General features: G+C 41.9%; 1 protein-coding gene across 1 annotated transcript in view; it reads right to left on the bottom strand.

Moving 5' to 3' along the window:
* Pdss2 (decaprenyl diphosphate synthase subunit 2) overlaps positions 1-24,044 on the bottom strand; it is a 239,951-nt gene that overhangs the window by 78,198 nt on the left and 137,709 nt on the right. The window contains exon 4 of the mRNA XM_038340229.1: positions 6,985-7,059. Coding sequence (XP_038196157.1) covers positions 6,985-7,059 — 75 coding nt within the window. The remainder of the gene's footprint in view (positions 1-6,984; positions 7,060-24,044) is intronic.

The following is a 24,044-nucleotide window of genomic DNA, read 5'->3' as shown; positions in this document are numbered from 1 at the left end:
TGGGATTCCAGGCGTGGGCCACCACGGCTGGCTGCAGCATTATTTTCCCTGCTCCTTTATTGTTACTTGAAAGAAGCCCTGATGTCAACTGTTGAGCTTCATCATGCCATTCCTCTACCTAGACTTCTTCCAGCCCACACACCTCCTTCAGTCCTCTAATGTCTGTCTCATACAGCAACCCTCTAGGGATATTTTATCTGTATTTTAGTAAGTAAAGCTTGCCTGAAGATCTGAGTGCAAAGCCAAGTCATTAGAGGCCATGGTATGGTGGTACACACCTTTAATCCTAGGAGACAGAGGCAGATGGATCTCTGTGAGTTCAAGGCTACCCTGAGCTACACAAGATTGATCCAGAAACAGATCCAGGTGGTGGTGGTTCATACCTTTAATCCCAGTGTTTGGGAGTCACGCACCTTTAATCCCAGCACTAGGGAGGTAGAGACAGGAGCAAGATGGCTGGGCGGGGAGAGGAATGTAAGGGGGAAGAGACAGGAGCTCACTGGAGTGTGGACTGAGGTTTGGTGGAGAGCCTAGGCAGTCTGAGGATCACCCCTTCAATCTGAGCATTGGCAGAGGTAAAAGGTCTCTCTAGTGGCTTACTGCTCTACTTGTCTGATCTTCAGCTTTAACACCTATATCTGTCTCTGCGTTTTTATTATTGTGCTACAAGACCCTTTTTGAAAGATTTTCTGATTTCCCTACCTAGATGTGACATCTTGGTTACATCTCTCTCCTGTCATTTTCTCCAGGAGCACAGGCATTTTGCATCACATTTAGACAATGGCAAAGACTCTGCAGGCAGGAGAGCACCTGTGGTTCCAGTAGACTCATTACCTTGTTTTTATATTTGACTCACAAGCTGCCAAGAGTCAAAGGAAGAGAAGTATGGACATAAGACAAATAAAAGAATCAGACTTATCTTGCCTCACAAAATCTATGACTAACATGTAAAGTATGAACTGTGCTTTAAAAAGACAGATTGGATCTCTACAATTTCAGTGACTGTTAACTAACAAGAGAACTGGAGTAAACACGCTTATTTTGGGGGTCCGGGGGCCAAGCCAACATGGACAGAGTCTGCATGAAGACAGGGAAGCAGTAGTTATTTCTCTCCTTGGTATCAACCTGAGTCAGGGGCACGGCTTCACAAAGGGCCGTGGGTGGATTTATAAGTCAGAAGCAGTAATTGGTGAAGAAGAAACATATAATTTCAGAAAATGGGAATTTTAGCAATCCTAATCCACTACTTCAATTTTTAAACTTTGTATTTAAGTGTACTTATTTTTACGTATATGGTGTTTTATCTGTGTGTATTTTCTGTTTTATTTTTTATTATTATACGCAGTGCCAGTGGAGGCCATAAGAGGATCCCCTGGGACAGGAATCACAGATGGCTATGAGCTTCCCTGTGGATACTAGGAATCAGATCTGAGTCCCATTGGAAGGGCAGTGAGTGTTCCCAACCACTGAGCTGTCTCTCTCCAGTTCCCATCCCCCAGGGCTGATGATACTCAAAGGTTATAGGGTCAAATCACAGTCACAGTAAAATCATACTTAGAATGACCAGGTGGTGGGCACATGCCTTTAACCACAACACAGGGGTGGCAGAGACAGGTGAATCTGTGAGTATAAAGCCAGCCTGTTTTACATAGCAAGTTCCAGGACAGCCAGGCTAAACAGTGAGAACCTGCCTTAAAAAATTTTACACACACACACACACACACACACACACACACACACACACACAAATGGAAGGACACAAAGGAAAACACATAGTAGATATAAAACATTCTCATTTTTCGTTGCAAGCACCAGAGTTTGTATGTGGGAGGGGGAACTTCTGGAAATGGAACTAGGGCCTTGTCATAGTTCAGGCAAGCACTTTACCACTAAGCTTTTCCTTCAGCTCACCATTTTTTTTAATGCAAAGAGTGTGAAATATAGCAGAGTTACATGCATGAAGATGTTATCTTCTTAAAATACAAACAAAATTTGTGTAATGGTTCAGTAATTTATACTATGGTACTATGAAGAAGTAAATAGCCACTAAAATCATACTTTGAAAACATTTTTTAAGTTATTTTATGTATATAGGTACTTTGTTTGAGTGTGTGTCTCATGCCCTTGGAGGCCAGGAGAGGGCATCAGATACCCCGGGACTGGAAGAACAGAACGTTGTGAGCTGCCATGTGGGTGCTGGAATCACAGATATAGTCTCCTAGACCTTTTCCAGTGTTTCAGTTCTGAGTGTCTCACAGTGCAGCTCTGGTTGGCCTGGAACACGCTTATGTAGACCAGGCTTGCCCTGAACTTACATCAGTCCTCTGCCTCTCAAGGTTGAGATTATAGGTCTGTGTCATCATATGCAGCAGTTTTCGGTTCTTTATTGATATCATGCAGTTCCTTTACTAAAGAGAAATAAGAGGCAACAACAATATCACTTTGTTGAAATATTTAAATATTTTGGTTTGGGACTCCAAAGTCAATGTTAAAATATGTATTTAACAAGTACAATGAGAACATGGGTATTCTGTCACTCATAAAGCACTTGCCTCTTGTAGAGCCTGAGGCCCTGGCATGCATCCCAATACTGACCCTCCCAGGGCTCAGAAAAGTATTCTGGCACTATATTATCCGCAATCTTTAAACAAAGGTTCTAGTCTAGGCATCAACCTTACACAATACCATACTGAAAAGATCAAGAATGTCTGAGCTGCCCTTTGCAGTAGTCTATTCACCGTCTCAGGCAAAGGAGTGGCATGCTCCCCTTTGCACCGCTGATACATAAGACAATGCTGAGAGAATTTCACTGACTATATTTGAATTACTGCAAATAGCAACTTGCTTTTTAATCTATGTATAGTTGGGAATTTTGAAGAAGAAATTTTGTTCCTTGCTCTAAAAATGAATTAGGGTGAGAGCTGGAAACTGCAAAAAAGTAGCACGGGCTAGCTATGTAAATATATGGCAATGACCCCTTAGGATGTCCCTTCTTTATTTAACTGGTTTATTTTCTTTGCTTCTCCTCCTCCTCAATTTTTTTTAAAAAAGATTCATCTCTTATTTGTGTGCATGTACGTGTGTCTGCCTGAGTTTAGGTTATGTGTACCACATATAAGCAGGTACCCCAGGAGGTCAGAGGGCCTCAGATTCCTTGAAATGAGTTACCAGCTTTGTGAAATGCCTAAGGTGGGTGCTAGGAACTGAATTCAGGTCCTCTGAAAGAGCTGCAAGAGTTCTAATCCATGGGGCTCTCTCTCCAGCCCCACCTTATTTATTTATCTATTTATTTACTCATTCATTTATTCATTTTTTTTTTGAGACTGGGTTTTACTATGCAACCCTGGTTGGTCTGGAACTCTGTAGACCAGCTTGGCCTCTGCCTCTTAAATGCTTGAATTAAAAGTATGTACCAATTCACCTTCCTTTTAATTGGTTTCTTTAATTAGCTATTATAAAAAATGGGTAAAAAATTTATACAATTTTTAAAAAGCCCAACAGTTAATTTTTCTTGTAAAGAATAAATGGTTCACAAGCTAGTAAATGCAAAAGTAAAAATATTTTGTACAATGAGAACAAAGGATGAATTTCCTAAATTCTTTTGAATGTTTCCATGATCACAAATTACCTACAATCTGTTAAATATTAGTAATTTAAGTTGTGTGTTTTCACTGCTTTAAGAAAAATCAGGTTTGTATAAACTTCTGGAGAAGGTGATTAATAAGGCACCCAGTTCCAATTCTCTCTCTTTAATGTACCCAGAGTCCCATAGACACAACTCCACAGAAAGCTAAGCTGCTGCTCCCAGATCTCCGTTACTGCATTAACTTGGCGTACTGAAAACAGACCACTATTGTATTCTTTTATCCCTAGAGAGATGAGGCGATTTGCAGCTCACTTGAATCTCAAAGCAATTCTGCGTTGAATTGGCTCAAGGTTGAGGAGGCTGAGCAACAGAGACCCACAGCATGGGCCTCACTTCCCACATGACCTCTGCTTGTGGTGACTTCTCAGTCATGTCAGAACATGCCGACCTGGTCTGTGTATCTGTGTGTGGGGGAGAGGCTGTGATCTCTCTCTGCCTCTGAAGCGATTCCTTTCACTCTCATGGCAAACACACTCAGGAAGGGTGGGGGCCCGCGGGCTCTGGTGAGGAAGGAAAATGTGGTTAACTTAAATTGGAGCTGGGGTGCAAATGGAGGCTGTATGAATCACTCCCACTCCTGTGGTCAACTGTGCACTTTTGTTTCCACGACTGAAAATTAACTGATCTTCAAATGCTTTAGCTATAGTCTGAATTCTAACTGCTTGGGGAGGTGGGGTGGAAGTGCAGATGAACAAAGCATCGCTATATATTCTGTTGAGAAAATTTATTAGCTAATGAGAAAATCACAAAATGGTGCTTGCTCAGTGGCTATTCCGTTAGACACATCAGTAACGCTTCAGAGTCTTTGTTGTTTCTTCTGTTCTCTTTGCAAACAGATTATATATTTTAAAAACTGCATGGGATGTGGAATTAAAACAAAACAAAAAAACCAACCACCTACCTTGAGTTGAAATCTTACCCTCTAACTCTCAAATAAATACGTTTTAGATATTAAACTTTGATGCTATTTGTGAGTTCTAAATAGTAAGATTTTCATCCATAAAATGAGATTATTCCACAAGCATGACCCTATTCATTTCATGATGTGAACAATGTTACTAAAACTGATGTAATAATTTACTACTGTTGCTATTAGGCTGTCTGACACAGAGTACTTAACAGATGTTCACACAATTATTGGTGAAGTAGAATAACCACACAAACAGTATACAAACAGTAAAAGTGGGTGAATTAACCAAACCAACAATAACATGTTCATTTCAAGATCTTTTCTCTCTTTTTTTTCCTTTTCTTCTTTCTTTTCTTTTTCTTTCTTTCTTTCTTTCTTTCTTTCTTTCTTTCTTTCTTTCTTTCTTTCTTTCTTTTTGGTTTTTCGAGATAGGATTTCTTTGTGTTGCTTTGGAACCTATCCTGGAACCAGTTCTTGTAGGTTGTCTCAAACTTACCTGCCTCTGCCTCCCAAGTGTGGGAATTAAAGGTGTGTGCCATCACCACCCGGATCCACTTCAAAATCTTAAGTGTGTGTGGTGCATACTTATGATATCAGGATGGGAAGGGAAAGGCTAAGGAAGGCAGAGGCAGGAGGATTACATGGTGTGTGTGCTTGCGTTTTTTGGGGGGCGGGGAGGGTGTGACAGTCTCACTTATATATCTCAGGCCTAGATGTCATTATGTAGTTCAGTTAGCCTTGAACTCATGGCAGACTGTTTTGAGTCTAGCCGAACCTATTGTGACATTTCATCTCAACAAATAAATACCCTGAAAGACAAAATGGAGATATTAGTAATTAATGAATACCTTATCTGGGATTAAGTTGAAGGTCTCAGATAGATCCCAGGTAAACAGGATGCCTCAACTGCATCAATAGGTAATGCAGTAACTATTTGGTGAGACCTTCGGTACAGCCTATGGGAGCTGTCAGATCTGGGTTTGTTAGGGTAGAGTGGGAGTAGAATCAGGGGCTAAGAGAACAGAGCTTAAGTTCGAATCCTAGGTAGTAGGTTGTATAGCCTTGAAAAGCCATTCAGTCTTTTCTAAACCTCTGTCTTCATATCTCAAAACGGGAGCACCAGTCTCTCTTTCTCACTTTTGTGAGGATCAAATGAAGAAGCCGGCAAATCATTGAAAATGTCATTTGCTTAGCTGCCAGCATCTTCATGTTATGTGCACGATAACCTCTGTTGAGTAAAGCTAGATCCTAAGCCACCTTCCATCACTGGATACTAACTCTCAGTCACACAGAGAGTGAGTCACTCTTGTCTGAGAATTCTTGCAAACAGGGTTCGCTGTGCTCTGCACCTTGGGAGGTCCCCACACACCAACATGCTGCGTAGGTGAGGTCAGATGTTCCTCCTGGGGATGGTGCTTCCCCGAGTCAAATGCTAGCAGATGTTCAGGGTACAAAATTCGTCACATTTCACTAACCACCGTTGTAACCTTCCAGAGTTCCAGTTGATTCAGATTTTAAAAAAACATTCTTTTAAATCTAAGTTGCTTGTGCCCTATGTTTCACTTGTAGTAAAATTTGTCCTTTTTCCCCTTAATGGACCTGTTAATGCTTAGAATGTGCATACATGCATATTCTTTTTCTGTGCAGTGAGTGAAATCTTGCTAATATAGGAGTTAAGGAAGTCAGAATAATGAAACGTTGAGAGGAATCCCTTCTAGCAGTAGGTGTCATGGCAAATGACAGTGGTGGGCAATGAAGCATGCACTTCATATCGAATCTCCCACTGAAATGAAATAACTGCATCTTAAGGAAATAAAACCTAACCTTTCTTGATATGACCTGTTAAATGAGTCAAAAAGCCCTAATTCTAAACCTATAAAATTAATCAAAACAACCCAAGTGTGCAACTGTCCTAGCTTCTATCACAGAGACTCTAATAACACAGTAAATTCTGGACTTTGGATAGGAAAGCCATTTTGTGCTGGCCCCCGCCCTTCCTGACAGCAGGCGGGAGCTCACTGACACAGAGCCCTCTTTCTCTGGGGAGCAGCTGGCCCAGCCCCTCAGCATAAGCGCTTCTTCCTGCCAGCCAGCAGTGCCCTGGTGTCTGCCCGGCTGCTGCGGACTGAACAGATTGAGATTTCAGCCAGAGGAGGAGAGGTTGCATTAATTGGCTAAAGCTGCTATGTACTGAGCGTATGGCCATGAATTTGTAGCCAAAATACTAACCAGACGAGAGAGAGAGAGAGAGAGAGAGAGAGAGAGAGAGAGAGAGAGAGAGAGAGAGAGAGAGAGAGAGAGAGAGAGAGAGAGAGAGAGAGAGAGAGAGAGAGAGAGAGAGAGAGAGAGAATCATGCCGCTTCTGACCCTGGCTCTGCAGCAGCACTTGTCAACCTTAACACGTTACAATGAGTCTGAAATTCTGTACCTTGGCCAAAGCAGAATTTTCCTGGTATACTCCTTGCACTAGGTCCTTAAGGGCACTGGCTAAAAGTTCCACAACCTGAAAGACAAGAAGAAAAAGAAATCGAAAAAACAATTTAAAGGTGTAGCTCCATTTTTTTTTTTTTTTTACTTTAGGAGGCAGAGTCATAATGTAGAATATGTGTTTGACAGAAAAATTGGACTTATGTGCAAAGATTCTGGCAAACGGATTGCCTACCTGCATATTAAAGCTGTAATACAATGTTTTCTAGTCATAATTCAAGCAAAAAGAAAATCTTATATGCATAGTATTTCACCATTATACATAAAAATCCAGTAATAACCACTTTGAACATAATTTTAAATTTCAGATAAGAAATGAACGATTAACTCAATTTATTTTCTGTATGTTTATTTCTGTCAAGGGGATACTTTTTCAGTACTCCCATTCTGGGTGCCATTACAATGCTAATTTTCATACTTAATACTGAAAGAACAAACAACAGGAAGAAAATGGCTCCCCTTCCCTAAGTGTTTGTTCTATTACACTTAAAGTACACTGTGGAGTTGGACCGGGAAGCACACTTTTTTAATCCCAGCACCCCCCAAGCAAAGGCAGGCAGATCTCTGTGAGTTCAAGGCCATCCTGGACTACAGAGCAAAGTCCAACAGTTGGCGCTATAAGAAAGACCCTGTCTTAGAAAAAAAAAAAACCCAGCTGTTGTGGAGAAGACTGCTCAGACATGGGTTTAAGACAACAGAAAGTCTTTATTAGCTACAGGCGACTACACTGAGTGTTCAGGAACCTTGAAAACCCTGAGCCTTTCTCAGAGTGAGCTTTTAAGTACAAAAACCATGTCCTAGGTTAACATACTTTAGTTAATAAGAACAGTTAACCAGAAGCAGATCTACAGAAGCCAAAAAGCAAGGCTAGTAGGTTTAGAGACTTTTCTATAACTATGGAGTTTCATGGATTCGGTCTTTGTTTTAGTTTGGCAGGTGGTGCTATCTACATGCTTAGTTTTACAGCCTGAATGGTGCTTCCATCATGGAGTCAGTTGTGCTAAGGTCTTGTGGCTTACTAAGTCTGGGGCCCTGGTACACCAATAACAATAAAAAATGCACAGTGGACATATTTGGTATAGGACCCCTGGATCAAATATACCATAAACACTGAAAATTTTGACAGAACTATAAATACGGAGAGTAAATTTAGCAAAACTGTTATTATTTGAGGCTCAACTACAAGACAACAAACAAACAAACAAAAACCAAACCCAAAGAAAATCAAATGTGTTGAAGTTGTTTCATAACGTGAAACACAGAAATCAGTAAGTGGTCTCTTTGTAGCTGTTCACATGAAACATCTTAATTCAAGAGGCTAAGCTAGCGAATAATTGGTAATGCTCAATGCAGCCCTTCCAAACAGGGTTCCTCAAGGCAACCCCACCCTCTCCTCACAGTCTTCACACCCGGTCTATTTAACTTCCTATGTTACACAGTCTGTATCGGTTTCTACTCTTGGCTTCCTAAAATTCAGCTCAGTTCTGATTGAATTAAAAGATTTTGTTTCAGCTTTTATCATTGCTGTAATTGAAGTAAGCCAAGGGATACATACTTAAACATGAAGATACTTTAATCTTGGGTACCTTGTATTTAATAAGCATTTTCTTAGAGGCAAATGACATCGATTTAAAGAAAGACTTGCTTTAAGATTTTAACACACAAACATTTATCTCTATTTACATTCACACTGCATACTGGTATAGAAATTTTGCTGGTTAAAGGCATTTTTTTTCCTAGCTCTGCACTCGAGCTAATTTGTAAGACCCATAGTCCTCCCTCCCCCTTCTTCAAATCACATTGCCCTTTAGGTAACTAAATACTTAAGGGATATTATAGCTATACAAGGTACAGAGGAACTGGAAACACAATGATCCTACAATACTACCAGATGTGCTGAGTTATTTAAATGGGGAAGAGAGAAAAATGAATGGATGTTTTTCTCCTGAAAGTATCAGATAAGCTCTATTCCCCAAATCCAGAAGGATTGAATATCGCCAATAGGTCTATGAAAGACTGTAACTAAACGTACAGCATCAGATTGGATTACAGTTTATACAAGCAACATCCCAAGATCTCCCTGATGGCTGGACACATAATCCAGATCAGTCACTCACTAAGAGATGGTATGGTTTTGAACCAGTTGGAGCTCTGAGACCAGCACTGGTAATGTGAAGAGGGATTTATAAAGAGAAAGTCCAACGTGACATGTCAAAATGATGGCATGAACTAACAGTAGATCTGGCTCTGGATAACCCAGAAATTTACCCCCTGAAATTCCAGACGAGGCAGAGGCAACAAAAACATTTTGTTCTGACTCTTCTTCTCTTAGCACAATCGGCATGTCACAGTTTATAAGTGACCCATGCTCAGAAGTGACTGTACCTGAACATAGACCTCTATAGCCATGGCAACCAGAAAAGAGAAACAACAAAAGGAGGAAGGGACAGCATGAAGAACAGAACAGCCTGAAGGAACTGACTACATCCTAGGCTGATTTTTCCACTGCATGAGTAAATGACTTTTTATAGCCTGGAATGTGAATTTAAATAATCATATCAAAGAATATTGGATTTAATTTTCATCCTGCTTTAAAATTGCAAATACTTATATAAAGACCTCATTCATAATGCAGTAAATTCATTTAATGTTTGTTTTTGAGACAGGGTCTCACTATGCAGCGCTGGCTGGAACTCACTATGTGGGCTAGGCTGGCCTTGAATTTAGAGATCTTCCTGTCTCTGCCTTTGGAGTGCTGGAATTATAGGCATTCCTGGCTTGGACTCTTTTTTTTAATTGATTTTTATTGAGCTTTACATTTTTCTCTGCTCCCCTCTCCCTTCAGCCCTCCCCCAAGGTTCCCATGCTCCCAATTTACTCAGGAGATCTTGTCTTTTTCTACTTTCTACTTCCCATGTAGATTAGATCTATGTAAGTCTCTCTCAGTGTCCTCATTGTTGTCTAAGTTCTCTGGGATTGTGGTTTGTAGGCTGGTTTTCTTTGCTTTTGTTTAAAAACCACCTATGAGTGACTACATGTGGTAATTGTTTTCCTGTGTCTGGGTAACGTCACTCAAAATAATGTTTTCTAGCTCCATCCATTTTCCTGCAAAATTCAAGATGTCATTATTTTTTTTTCTGCTGCGTAGTACTCCATTGTGTAAATGTACCACATCTTCTTTATCCATTCTTTGGTCGAGGGGCATTTAGGTTGTTTCTAGGTTCTGACTATGACAAATAATACTGCTGTGAACATAGTTGAGCACATGTCTTTGTGGCACGATTGAGCATCCTTTGGATATATACCCAAAAGTAGTATTACTGGGTTTTGAGGTATGTTGTTTTCTAATTTTCTGAGAAATCATCATACTAATATCCAAAGTGTCTGTGCCAGTTTGCACTCCCACCAGCAATGCAGGAGTGTTCCCTTTACCTCACAACCTCTCCAGCATACGTTGTCATCAGTGTTTTTGATCTTGGCCATTCTTACAGGTGTAAGATGGAATCTCAGAGTTGTTTTGATTTGCATTTCTCTGATGACTAAGGATGTTGACCATTTTCTTAATCAGACTCTTAAAAAAAGAAAAACCAAAAGCAAGCCGGGCAGTGATGGAGCATGCCTTTAATCCCAGCATTCAGGGAGGCAGAGGCAGGCGGATCTCTGTGAGTTTGAGGCCAGCCTGATCTACAGAGTGAGTTCTAGGACAGCCAGTGATACATAGAGAAACCCTGTCTTGAAAAACACCAAAAGCCAAAACAAAAATAAAAACCCAACCAGTCAAGCAACAAACAAAGCTCATTTTATTTATGTGTATGTGTGTGCTTGCTTGCTTGTTTGTGCCCCGTGTGCTTACATGTGCCCATGGAGCCAGAAGAGGATTCCCTGGGACTGGAGTAATAGCAGCTTGCAGCTGCCTGATGTGGGTGCGGGAACCAAATCCAGATCCTCTGCAAGAACAGCAAATGCTCTTAACCACTGAGTCATCTCTTCCGCCCCAGTTAAGGTTCTCGGGGAAATAACTTAAATCATCAGAAGTGCTTGTGAAGGGCTGGCAAGAGAGGTTCAATGTGTAAGCTGCTCAGCTGACGCTAAGTTCGATCCCTGAGACCCACATGGAGGAAAGAAAGTCAATGACTCCCACAGTTGTCCTCTGACCACCACAGATGCACCTTGTGTATGTGTGTGTGTGTGTGTGTGTGTGTGTGTGTGTGTGATTTCAATGTAATGTTAAATCCGAGTATACTGTGAGTGTGTAATTTAAAAACTTTTTAAAGAGCTACTGAAGATAATGGCAGCCAGAGGAAAATCTAGGACCTAAAATCCAGATCACCTAAAACTTCCTCTCCAGGATTCCTGGTGCTCTAGACAAGAACAACCTTGAGAAACATTCAAGGAGCTTGTTCTTCAGGTCCAGGGAAAAGCAAAGTATCTCAACTGGAAGCCCATGGCATCCCAAGGGAAAAGCAGTGCGAGAGAACAAAACAGATACCAAGAATGAGAGCATCTTCATTCTGTTCCAGGGCTGGCTATGTGTTTCTCTTGTGAGACTTGAAGTGGGTTAATTCTGAGTTCTGGTTTCCTTAAAATGTAAGATGAAGGGGTATTCAGAATATGCTTTATGAGGGTTCTCTGCAGCTCGAAAATTCTACCGGAAGTACAAATCTCAGCCAGGTGTGGTGGCACTCAGCTTTAATCCCAGCAGTTGAAAGGCAGATTTCTGAGTCTGAGGCCAGCCTGGTTTACGAACTGAGTTCCCGGACAACTGGGCTACACAGAGAAACCTTGTCTCAAAAACCAAAGCGGGGGGTGGGGGTGGGGGGGGGAAGGTAAGAGGGAGTGTGAATCTCAGCATTTATCATAAATAGGCAAGACACTAGTGGTTTTTACATTGCTGTGAGGCAAAATTCTTGATAGAACAGCCTCAGCAGGGAGAGAGCTGTTGGGCTCATGGTTTCAGAGGGTCCAGTTCATAAGAACCCATGGCTGAGGGAGCACATGGCAGAAGAGCATTTCTCTCACTGTAGTCAGGAGGCAGCCAGGGAGAGCAGACCCATAAGGATCTAATCAAATCCCCTACTTCTTTTAGCTAGGCCCCACTTCTTCAAGTTTCCAAAAATGTCCCAAAATAATGCCAGCAGCCAAAGGCCAAATGTCTCCATGATGCTTGGGGACATTGCCAATTTTAACCATAATAGGAAACAAACTTGAAAAAACTTTTATGTATGAAGTTGGCCTGAATAGCTCATAATATTATTACTATATAAATTTAAAAACTTTCTTTCTCCTACACTGTATATTTTTGAGAGTTTATATTTTATTTTACTTTTATAATTTTATTTTTGAAATTATAATATAATCACATCATCCCCTCCTTCCCTTTCTTCCCTCCAGCGCCTCCCATGCACTCCCTTGCTATCTCTCAAATTCATGGCCTTTTTCTTTAATATATATACTTTCATATATATACTCTCTCTCCTAAATATATAACTATAACCTGTTAAATTTATATGATGCTGTATGTATATGACTTCAAGGCTGACCACTTTGTATTGTACAACCAACTGGGGGTGGGGTCTACCCTGGGGAGGACTATTTCTTCCATTCCCGGAGTCCTTAGTTGCCTGCAGTTTTTTTTTTTTTATAGTGGTGTGACTCCATGCAATCTCCTTCTTCCATATTAGCAAGCTTACTGCTATCATCCTTGTTCAGGTTTTGTTCCTATGCTATATTTTTATCAATTAGCTTGTCATGGACCTGATCACCTGTGATGCTGATTTTCTTTTCTTTTTGGAGTTACCTGGGATTGACCCACTTGTTTATGTTAGACACTCTACCACTGACCTATATGCTCAAGCCTTCCTTTCACTTTATCTTGAAGAAGGGTTTCATTAAGTTGCTCAGGCAGCTCTTGAACTCACTCTAGCCCAGGCTGGCTTTGACACTGTGATGCTCCTGCTTCAGCTTCCTGAGTAGTTGGGATTGTAGGTTCCACCACCAGATCCATCTGGGTTTCTACTCACTCCTTTCTCTGTGAAATTTTCTGAACTCATCTCTCTTGGTTCTAAGGCATGGAGAATGACAACAAAACCATTTCCACTGAAAAATATTATAATTCATGACCTACCTTGATAGTGGGCAGTTTATGGAAGTTGTAGTTGAGTCAACTAAAGACACTATGGCTAGGACTGGGCATGTGGCTTAGTGGTAGAGAGCTCACTTAGTATGCACAAGGCTCTGGGATCACAAGGAAAACCCAAATCAAAGCAAAAGAAAATAATGCTGAGCTCAGAAAACTATAATAAATTGTCTTCACAAAAAAATAGATATTGAGAAAAGTAGAAGGTGGCAAGAGAAAAGCAATTACCTCTTCCCCAAGGAAAAAAGGCCCTTGCCTCGCTATATAAAGATGTCCATAAAATATTCTTAAAGAAAAAAGGCTGACGATAAAACAGAATAATCTGAGAGGTAATTTTTTTTAAAAAAGCAAAACGAGGTATAAATGTTTGCATTTTATACACAAAGAAAAAAATCTGAAAGGAAAAAAGAAAAGGGGAAAAGGATGTGAAAGTGATAGACTGGAAAATTCTTAATTAAACATTTCCAATCTTTCTGAGTCACTCATATTTAAAATGGCCACAGTTACAACTGCTTAAACAGATCACATACTATATCCCCACCCCCTTTTCATTATGCTGCGTTTATAACTGGGTAAAATAATAAGCTTTTCCCCTTGGGAGAGGGCCAGCACATTCTGTTTTTATTCTCCGAGAGGCTTCAAGATGAGTTATGTCCACAAAGTGATTTACAGGATATTGTCAGTCAATAGTCTCCAAACTAGCCGAAATAAGACCAGTATGTGCTGGAAAGTATTCTGTGTAGACAAGTCATGCCTTTCTTGAGAAACGTGAATCAGGAGACCTGTCAGCCAGAAACTGACAGATGGACTGGATTCAAAAACGCTATGGATGTTTAGCCAGTGTACCAGACCAGTCTGGATTAAAAGATAAAGTAAAATATAACTATATCATCGGGGGGGGGGGGGGGGAAGGTGACTACAAAGTAATGTGGCTCCAGTAGGGCTCAGTAGGTTGAGCTGATGAGATAAGTTAATATATTGTGTTTCATTCAATTTAAAAGGGTTGTTGTGTGGAGCTGGAGCGATGGGTCCACGGTAAAAAGCACCAGCTGCTCTTCCAGAGGACCGGAGTTTGATTTCTAGCATCCATGGGCAGCTCACAACTGTCTGGAACTCCAGTTCCAGGAGATTTAACACCTTCTGTCCTTTGCAGTATCAGACATGCATGTGGTACACAGACATACATGTAGGGAAATCACCAATAATCACAATAAAATAAAATTTAAAAATTATTGTGTGTGTCTGTGATATATGCATGCGACATATGCTACAGCTTGTGTGCAGAGGCAAGAAGAAAATTTTGTGGAGTTGGCTCTCTCCTCCCATCTTTATTTGGGCTCAAGGGATAAAACTTAGGTCACAAGGTGTGTATAGCAAGAACCTTTACCCACTGAGCCATCTTGCTAGCCATTGTAAGGTTATTTTTAGTGACAATTTTTACTACATTTATGACAATGTGGAATAACAAAGTGACATATAGACTATCATTTTATTTAGGAGTACATGAACACAGAACACCACAACCTTTACTATTCTTAACAGATGTTAGCAAAGGAAACAGCTGTATGTGCACATCTGTGATGCTGACAGCATCAATCGCACACACAAATTTATGGCTTTCCTAGGCCCTCTCCCTTGAAAAGCAGAAGAAAAGGCAAAAATACTCTCAGGGAAAAGCAAAATTTCCAGGCTGGGGCTGTAGCTCAACTGGTGAGTGCTTGTCTAGGATGAAAAGATCCTCCATTTAATCACCAGCATTGCAAACACTAGGCGAGGTGGTACACATGCAATCCCTGCACCGGAAGTCAGAAACAAGAGGGCCACAAGTTTAAGGTCATCCTAGAATAAACAAAAACTCCAATATATTATCATTTACATTTTTTTAAAAGACAGGTTCTATGTAGCCCTGGCTGTCCTGGAACTCTGCACAGACCAGGCTGCCCTTGAATTTACAGACATCCACTTGCCTCTGCCTCCTGAGTGCTGGGCTTAATACTGTGCACTGACCTGGCTTTTATTAAACATTTTAGGAAAAACAAAGTATGTTCTTAGCATAAATACAGGCCATCAATACTATCAGGAAAATAAAGAATTATGGATAAAGAGGGGGTCTGGAGAGATAGCTCAGTGGTTAAAAGGACTTGTGGCTCTTGCAGAGGACCTGGGTTTGGTTCCCAGCACCCATCTGGAAATTTACAACCATCTGCTCCAACACCCTCTTCTGGCCTCTGAGGGTGCCAGCACTCATGTGGTACATAGAAAATAAAAATAAAGAAATATCAAAAGAAAAAATTAATAGAGACAGAGTTAGAGGAAGCTGAGGGCATGTGAGAGGCGAAGGACAAGATGGGAAGACATGCCTTGCCAGAGTGAGACTGTGAGGACCTGGGCAAGGGTAGCATTCTCCCCCAGACTGGTGACACCATCTCATATCTGTAAGGTTCTTTACCATTTACAAACCGCGTTCACACACTTAGTCTTGTTTCAGATGGATTCGGTTCCCAGTGCTCAGCTAGAGCTTCCAGGCTGGCAGTCTCACTGAGGCAGTGACCTCTGATGAACACAGGGAGCAGTAACTGTGGCCAAATAGGGTGAAATCTACTCAGCCACCAGCTGGGCACCAACAGCCCAGATGAGCCCTATTCTGCATTCTGATTAATATAAATGAGTGGCTTTGATATAGCCATGGCTAGAGTCTCTCCACGAAAGAAGGCTCTCCACTGCATCCCATCAGACCAGGACCAGGCTTTAATGAAGAGGCTGATGAAAGGTCTCCTGCAATAAACACACCACAACCTCAGAAGTTCTGGAGGAAGGCTGTTTGAAGGGAGGCTTTTCAATGCTGCCAGGCGGGTAAGGCCCTGTGTGTCTGTGGGAGGGGTGGCAATCTGTTCTACTGAGCTGAAGTTCTGACTAAGGAGGGGCAGCAGGGAAAAAATGGCGCAACCATCAGGACAGGTGCAGCAAAAACTCTGCAAATTGATAATCTTCACCTTTAATTTAGAGCAGCTGATGCGGATGCTTAATAAACTACTGATGACATAAAAGGTTTTGGAAAACTTAGTTCTAAATGAAAGTATAAAATCTCAATAACCACAACTTGAAATAGACCCACAAGCTCAAGAAAGAAGAGTACAAAATGCTGCGATTTCGTTCTGTATCAGCTAGGTCACTCATTGCATAAAAGCTTGATGATAGCCTACGATATGGCTGGCACAGTCTTCACAAAACCAGTGATGAACTAGTAACTAATGACTAGTCTCACTAAGTTACAGTTCCTTTAATAAGGATCAGCAAGAGGGCTCGTGGGCAAAGGTGCTTACCACCAAGCCTGACAACCTGCGATAAATCCTGAAGGTCCACATGATGCAAGATTAAAGGAACTGTATCTTGGCAGATGAGGTGCTTGTGTAGCCAATGTGGGCCACCACATCTTTTTTTAAAATTTATTTATTTTTTTACATACCAATCTCAGTTCCCCCTCCCTACTTCCTATTCCTTTCCCTTCCCCCATCCCACTCCCAATCTCCTCCTTAGAGAAGGGAAGGCCTCCCTTAGGAAGTCAGCTACGTCTGTACCATCACCTTATTGAGCAGGACCAAGTGCCACCAAGCCTTTAATCCTAGCACTGATGCGGAGGCAAGTGGATCTCTCTGTAAGTATGAGGCTAGCCTGGTCTACACAATGAGAAAAAAAGCCTGGTCTACACAGTGAGACATTGCGGCAGTGGGGTGTGTGTGTGTGTGTGGGGTGTGTGTGTGTGGGGGGTGTGTGTGTGTGGTGTGTGTGTGGGGGTGTGTGTGTGGGGTGTGTGTGTGGGGTGTGTGTGTGTGTGTGGGGTTTGTGTGGGGTGTGTGTGTGTGGGGTGTGTGTGGGGGGGGGCGTGTGTGTGGGGTGTGTGTGTGTGTCTCTATCTGACTAGCAGACTGCTGAGACAATGGGCCCCATAGAAAGGAGAATTTACCCAGGAATCTCAAGCTGGGAGAAGGAAAAGGCCAGCAGAGGGGAGCTTGTCTCCCAGAAAGAGATTTCACACAGTTCCAACCACTTGCCAGACCACCTAGCAGGCTAAGATGGAAGCCGGATGCCGGTGAGGATGGGCAGGACAACACTTGACTAGGACTGCCTAGACAGTTATGTCTTTGACTCTGTTTAAACTCTGATCACTACTTAGGGTTCAGAAGATGGACCTGGGGTGTTTGCTGGATCTCATTTTTCCCTCTTCCCAATGTAGCCACTAAATAAATCTCCTGTTTCTGCTACCTTCTTTTAGTTTGGCTTGTTGAAGACAGGTAGCTGAACCTGTCTCGTAGCACAGATTGTGACCCACAAATTCAATAACATAAGGGGAGAACAGACGTCTGCAAGTAAGCTGTCCTTAGACTTCTACACATGCACTGTGGTGTGGTACATGTCCTCCAGACCCCCAGAGTAAATAAAAACCCAAGAATTCCTTTAACTAAGTGGTATCCTTAAAGAGGTTAGTAGTTCAAACACCATTATGGGACTGTTAGGTCCCAGAAGCCCACATATCCAGAAATAGCTCAAGGTGGACTGTGGCTTGTGGAAGTTTTCTCAAAAGTCAGCATTCCTTGGGAACTCATGAACCTGGTTCCCACCTGCCAAAGGTAGCCAGAAGGGACCATGGTGGCTATTGGCACGTCAAAGTTCATGTGGCCTCCAGGCTCCCTCAGTCTATACTTACAAGTACTTGTTATACATTCAAAGTCCACCCTAGCCTCCCGGCCCTCCCCGGCCCTCGGCTCCCTACAGCTACCCAGACTCCTTACACCCGGCTCCCCTTGCCATTCTCTCTCCTATGCGCTGCTCTTCACCTCTGCTTTCTCACTGTCTCCACTCTCCAGGCCCTCCACAGATTGGCATGGCCATGTCCAGGCTACTTCTTTCTCTCTGCTTTGGATTCTTCTAGATGCCTCTGGATAGTTTCTCTTCCTTATTCACAATAAAAACTCTTCCCTCGTAAGGGAATGGTCAGGGACCATGTCTAAATAAACTCTAATACGCAACTTTACCTCATCTTACATACTTTGTAAGGTACTCAAGGGACACATTCTTTGTCTAGATCATTAAGACAGTTACACATGGATGAGCTGCAAGTGCTCAGTTTATCCAGATCATTTCCTGGGTCTCATTTTACTTCCCTAGTGTGGGGAAAGTCCTTCAGCCAATGGCCTTTGAGCATCCCCTACGCTCTAAGATTACCAACAACCAGCTCCATGTTCAGATATATTTGCTGATCTCCATTTACAGCTCTGTAGTTTCTATCTGGTCTGAGAAAAGGTCTAATTACTTTGTAGCACAGACTGGCTTCAAACTTGTGACAGTTGTTCTGTGTCAACATTTTACAGATATGAGCCACCTCCAGCTGCATTTTAACAACTGTTAACACAGCTAGTTTGTTAGCTAAAACCTTAAAAAAAAGCAACCCCCCCTCATTGCTACCTTTTGAATAAAGGCAATTTTTGCTATCGACCACTGACTATTTACCAAACCCAAATAATCACCAATTTAAATGCCAAATTGATTCCTGAAAAAATGGCAGATAATTTTAAAACCTTAAAAATTTGCATAAAAAAGGGGAAAATGAGATGCTTGTGGAAAAGCTGTATTCCTAAAAAGACTATAAATAGGTGTTGAGACCTGAATGACTATTAAAGAAAATGAGGCAATTCTGATACCATAATACAACTGCCAACTGTTCTACTCTCTACCTTCTCCAACATGGGAGCTGCTGCAGAGGAAGTCCACTGTATTCAGGGTGGCACATTCAGCCCTTTGTGTATTCCCGGCACGGTTACAGTTTGGATGAATTTTAAAAGAATTGTGTCTACTATTTCAGTGACTTGCCTGTTTCCTTTAGTGTGGCCGGCAATATTCATGTTGCTTACAGTGCTTCACCTGGGGGTTCTTCTCAAAGATGCCCGCTGAAAGACAGTGGACTGCTGCCTTGTACAGGTAGCTTTCAAAGTTTTTGAAGTGCAGCCTCACCATAAAGCCTATGCTTACGTCATGTGTGCACTGACACACTTCAGTTGTCAGCTCATTTTCTAATTGGGCCACACGAGAAGGCAGATGTTCGCAATTCCACAGCATCCCTAGGTTTGTACTGTAAAAGAGAGTCTGGAATATAGGCATGACTCGTGTGCAAACCCACACAGCTTGTCCGAAACAATACTTGTATTTTTCCCAAACACCTTTACAGCTCTTCAAAAACCTAGGCTTCAAGGGAGCTCTAAACAGTGTGTTCTCCTGGTAGTGTGCTCCAAATATTAGGGAATTCTCCCTTCTCTTTCAAAGAAAATGACGGAAAATAAAAATAATTGGGCTGGAGAGATGGCTCAGAGGTTAAGAGCATTGCCTGCTCTTCCAAAGATCCTGAGTTCAATTCCCAGCAACCACATGGTGGCTTACAACCATCTGTAATGAGGTCTGGTGCCCTCTTCTGGCCTGCAGGCATACACACAGACAGAATATTGTATACATAATAAATAAATATTAAAAAAAAAGAAAAAAGAGAATGATGGTAGAAATTTGAGGCTGGTTGCATCACCCTCTGCCCATCACAGTCTGCGGTTAGAAACTCTTCAGACTGTTAAGATACACAACTGGCATTTTCTTGGAGGGGTGGTAGATTAAACACAGCATCTGTGCAAGCTAAGCACAAACATATCTTCTATTATGGAATTACACCCCATATCTACAATTGGCTTTTTATTGTTTGTTCATTTTTGTTTGTTGAAACAGTGTTTTGCTATGCAATCCACTGGCTGGTCTAAAATAGATATGCAGGCCAGACTGGCTTTTAAGCTTCAAACCCACAAAAGCAGGAAGGTCACTGGAGGTGAGAAGGTTGAAGAGATGAGAATTCATGAACAGAAAAGACACTTTCTTCACAGAGACCATTAGGCAGACACCCAGGCACACAACAGTACACACAAAGACCACAATCAGATGCACATGCAGACTGGTGAAGGGAAAAGCAAGGGCTCATAAAGGCATCACTCTGCCATAAATAGTTATATAACAGATTCTTTCCCTGCTTACCTTAAGGTTCCCTGTGTATCAGGTGTCAGTTATCTTTTCCTGACTCATAGCTCTCCGAGATGCTCACCATTAGCCACCTTGGTCCAAACCGTGTATCCATATCAGTGTCATGTCGTCCAAACATGTGCCCTGGTCCTGTGCTCCCAAAACCCAGTTCTCACATACTGGGATTGCAAGTGTGTGCCCACATCCAGTTTATAATCTGCTTCCTTCTTCCTACCCATAATATAAAGATAGTTTATTACGGAATGATGATCTGGGATGCAAAGGACCAATGCGGAGGAAAACTTGTAGAAAGGAGCGGCGGGGCTGAGTCCCACCACCCGGCTTGCTTTACCCAAAATAATTACACCGAAACTGTATTCTTTTAAACACTGCCTGGCTCATTAGTTCCAGCCTCTTACTCACATCTTGACTAACCCATATCTAATAATCTGTGTAGCACCACAAAGTGGTTTCTTACCGGGAAAGATTCAGCATGTCTGAATGGCTGGCTCCATCGCATCTCTCTCCCTGAGCAGAGGCATGGCAGTCTGTCTAACTTAGGAGAGGCGTAGCATCTGACTGAGCCATCTACCTCACTTCCTTCTTCCTGTTCTGTCTACTCCGCCCACCTAAGGGCTGGCCAATCAAATGGGCCAGGCAGTTTCTTTATTAGCCAATGAGAGTCCTCTATCAAAAACTGTTGCAGGATATCTGATCACACTGAGACTGTACTATTTACTGGAAAAACTTGCTTCTAGTAGTGCTGTGGCTTAGCCCTAGGACACACCTTTAATCCAAGAGCTTTCTGCTTGAATACTGTAAACAGGATTAAGTAAAGTCAATCATAGGTGAAGAGGCAGAGCAAGTGAACAGTTGACAGGAAGTAAACAGGATTATTAAGAAAAACCAAAGAGAGTAAGAGGGAGTCAGAAGGATGGATAGAGAGAATCACAGGAAGTGAAAAGGAGGGACATTCAGTTTGAGGAGGAAGATGAGCCAGCGATGCTGGCTGAGGAGGATCAGCGGGATGCTTCCTCTGCCTCTCTGAGCTAGCAGGCTTTTACCCCAATATCTGGCTCCTGAGTCTTTATTGGTTAAATCAAATGACTGAGATTTTGTTAAAAACAACAGAAAATATTTTCTTAGCATGAGAGTGGACAATGCTTAAGAGAAGAAAATGGCTTTTAGATTATATCTTCAGTGCTTAGCATAATGCACACAAAATATTTTGTTGTGTACAAAACACTCTAACATGTGAATTAGTTGCATGAAATCATAACTATTTCAAAATAAATTTGAAGTTATCACTTTGTTACATGATCATGCCTATTACCATATGAATTTTAAAGTATCCAGACATGGAGCCACTTAAGTTTCTTCACATGCATCTACCACAAAGAGTAAACTTAATGAACTGCACTGTTGTTGGAGTTCTGGAATATATTTGAGATCCTTTATATCTATGACATAGCTACAAGATCTTAGATTTTTCTAAGTATGCCTGACTTTATTAACTTAAGTGTTTTGTTGTCATTCACATACCATGCCATCTTCATGCCAGAATCAAGCTCTATGTTGTCAGTTTTGACTCTTTCCTATTGAAATGGATTATTAAAAATACTGCAGGATCCCCAGTGGTGGCAGGCAGCAGAAACGCTGCAGGTCCCCAAGTGGTGATAGTGGGCCATGTGGCAGAAGGCAGCGGGCCCTGAGAGCAGCCAGTCCCAGGCAGGGAAATGGCTGCAGGTCCTTGAGCAGTGGCTGGTCCAGGGCAGGGAGACACGCAGCGGCGGGCAAGAGATAGAGACATGGATAGGCACGCCATGCAGAGTGAGGTTGGATATTTGTTTAGTGGTTATGGTAGGGAGGGAAGAAGGGGAGAAGAGCAGAGAGACGGGGGGGGGGGGGGGGGGGGGAGGAGACAGAAGCTGCCTCTCTGAGAGGGAGACAGAAAAGAGAGAACTCAGCTCAGGCTGGAAGCTGAAGATTAGCCTATTTCAGCAGATAGGGGAGGGAGTGGGCGTGGCTTGTCCTTAAAGAGAGAGAACAATCATTACACCTATAGCTCTCGATTAGAGAACATCAGAACTGTTGAGAATCTAGAAGATGGACATGATAGTCCCTTAATTTTATAGATAAGAAAACTAAAAACAAAAACTAAGTTTCTTTTGCTTATCAGTTACTTCTTTAAAGCACTCTATGAAGTCTCCTTGATATTGTAGTGAAATATTTATCTCATTATTTACAAGTTAATAGTAACTGCTACAAATCCCAGAATTGATAAGTAGTCTGCAGAAAAAGATGGCTGACTTGAACTTCAAATTCTGAGTGTGTTAAACAACAAGTAGAAGTGAAAGAGAATGAGAGAGGAAGAGAAGGATGTGGGGTAAGAGAAAAGGAAAACAGCTTGAGCTGAGGATCTAGTTCAGCTGGTATAATGCTTACCTGGCTTGCATAAAGCCCCTTTTTGTTGTTTTTGTTTGTTTTTCAAGATAGGTGTGTGTGTGTGTGTGTGTGTGTGTGTGTGTGTGTGTGTGTATGTAAAACCCTTGGCTATCCTGGAACTTGATTTGTAGATCAGGCTGTCCTCAAACTCAGATCCCTCGCCTCTGCCCCCTGGGTTCTGGGGTTAAAGAAGAGTGCTACCATGCCTGCCATTTTTTTAAAGACAGGGTCTCTATTATGTAGCTCTGGCCGTCCTGATATAGACCAAGCTGGTCTCAAACTGAAAGATCTGTCTGCTTGTGCCACCTGAGTGCTGAGATTAAAAGCATATACCAGCACAGCGGGCAAAGCCTTGGATATGATCTCTGCACTTGATGTGGTGGTTTAAACTATAATCCCAGCATTTGAAACCCTGCCTTAAACAACAGCAGCAACAGCAACAACAAACCCAAAGCCAAAGTTGACACTATGTTTTTTCTGCTTCGTTGTATCATACTCAGCTCCATAAAACAGGTAACTACTACAGTGAGTACACATGTTTGGTGTTTTTAATCTCCTGTTGACTGACTATCGTGTGAGAATTGCCACAGAACACAAGGCAATTAAAGATATCCAGCTGGGTGGGATGGCATAAATCTAAAATCTCAATACTTAGGGAGGATGAGACAGGAGGATGGCAAGTTTGAGGGTAGCACAGGCCACACAGCAAGACCCTGTCTCAATTTAAAAGAGAAATGAAAAAAAGACAAACTGTATGAATAGTAACAAATAATCAAATGCATTCCCAAATGCTTAAAAAGAAACATCCTTGGCACAGCCATACTATCTAACAACCCCACTTTAATGTTTCCACAGTTATAACATCAGGACTGACCTTGGGGTCAGGCATTTGTCAGTTAATGACCTGTTGGACTAATGGCCTTAAGCTTTGCCTTGGGCACACAACTCCAGCAGGTCATTAGCTGCTAGACAGGCTCTCCCCAGTCACTGTTGCTAAATAAATAAAACCTGCTCCTGGGCTTAGGCTCTATAAGCCAACTTCGGTTGGTAGTGATTTTTTCCTTGAGTGTCTCCAACTCTAATAGAGTTAAGAAAATGATGGAAATGCTAAGACAAAATTTATATCAATACAGCTGAGCTATTCATAAAAAGTGGCCTCAGTGGATCCTTTGAGTTTTCTTATGATTTATTTTTCACATTGGTAGAAAAGAGTAGGCATCTAATTACAAATGCACCGCAGTTTGCAACTACATACACCAGCAAGTCAGTTGTTTGGAGCTTGAACCACACTTTTCTAATGAAACAAAGTTATAAAGAGGTGGCCTACAAAAGCTTGGTTACTTCATAATGTCAGAAATGCCATCCTCTTG

This window comes from Arvicola amphibius, chromosome 8 (assembly GCF_903992535.2).
Source record: "Arvicola amphibius chromosome 8, mArvAmp1.2, whole genome shotgun sequence".
NCBI lineage: Eukaryota > Metazoa > Chordata > Mammalia > Rodentia > Cricetidae > Arvicola > Arvicola amphibius.
Note: the sequence above shows the minus strand (reverse complement) of the source record. Positions and strands in the feature narration are given on the sequence as shown.